Below are 1,046 nucleotides of genomic sequence, written 5' to 3' on the forward strand. Positions count from 1 at the left end.
GGAGATCTCATAGCAGCCCATTGAGTACATCTTCTTGGCAACCTGGGGAAGCAAGCAGGAACTGAAGGACGTCATGTTCCACCAGCCAATGACTGAGCACTCAGGGGCAGGTGTCCCTGGCCTGGACAGAGCACCTCCAGGGTAAGTGCTAAATTCCCATCAGATCATGGGCTCCACACAACGTGATCAGGAATAATAATCTTCATGCTACTGAGAACCATGGCAGGAGAGTAAGCCTTGAAGAACAGGCCTCAGTGCAAGGCTTCAGCCCCTGGGACTCTAACCCCTGTGGTTCCTCACCACTTGTGTGTCTCAAACTAGTCCTTCACTTACCACCTACACACATTCTCATTCCCAGGGCTGGGACCAGGAAAATCAATTCCTTCCAAATAGCTTTAGTGTCAGCAATGAAAACCAAACTAAACCCACTGCTGTGGAGTCAATTCTGACTCATGGCAACCCCATGTGTTACACAGTAGAACTGCTCCACAGGCTTTTCTTGGCTATAATCTTTCCAGAAGCAGCAAGCCAGGACTTTCATCTGCAGTGCCACTGGGTGAGTTTGCACCACCAACCTTCAGGTTTGGAGTTGACTGCAAACCAACTGTGCTACCCAGGAACCTACAACCTCAGCAATAAGACATGTGAAATCATGAGGTGCTAGTTATATATTATTTTTAACAGAGATATATAACTATTGAAATTTTAGGAGTCTACTTGCACATCCCTAAAACCACTTCAAGACTAGATACCTACCTGAGGAGACACTGCCCCATTCCAGGCTGGTGGATAAGGCAGAGGAAGGATGTGGCAGGGCCAGGCACACAGATGATACTCAGCAATAAGCTGCCAGATAAAGGACACCCTGCCCACTTCACCACTGCCCACATAGGCAGTGTAAGGAGCAGGTGCCTCTGCTGGGAGGCAGCAGGGTAGTGGAATCAGCAGGCTCTGGAGCCATGTGGGCCAGAGTCAAATCCCTGTTCTCCTGTTCACAGCTGTGGGACCTTTGGCAAGGGTCTTATCCTTTCTGAGCTTCCACTTCT

The 1,046-nt window shown here is 49.3% G+C and overlaps 1 protein-coding gene across 1 annotated transcript in view; it reads right to left on the bottom strand.

Annotated features, from left to right (window-relative positions):
- HMGCL (3-hydroxy-3-methylglutaryl-CoA lyase) overlaps window positions 1-1,046 on the bottom strand; it is a 22,513-nt gene that overhangs the window by 7,813 nt on the left and 13,654 nt on the right. Inside the window, exon 5 of the mRNA XM_007935873.1 lies at window positions 1-42. Coding sequence (XP_007934064.1) covers window positions 1-42 — 42 coding nt within the window. The remainder of the gene's footprint in view (window positions 43-1,046) is intronic.

Source organism: Orycteropus afer, unplaced genomic scaffold, assembly GCF_000298275.1.
Source record: "Orycteropus afer afer isolate SDZICR_OR568_19922 unplaced genomic scaffold, OryAfe1.0 scaffold00031, whole genome shotgun sequence".
In the NCBI taxonomy this organism is placed as follows: Eukaryota; Metazoa; Chordata; class Mammalia; order Tubulidentata; family Orycteropodidae; genus Orycteropus; species Orycteropus afer.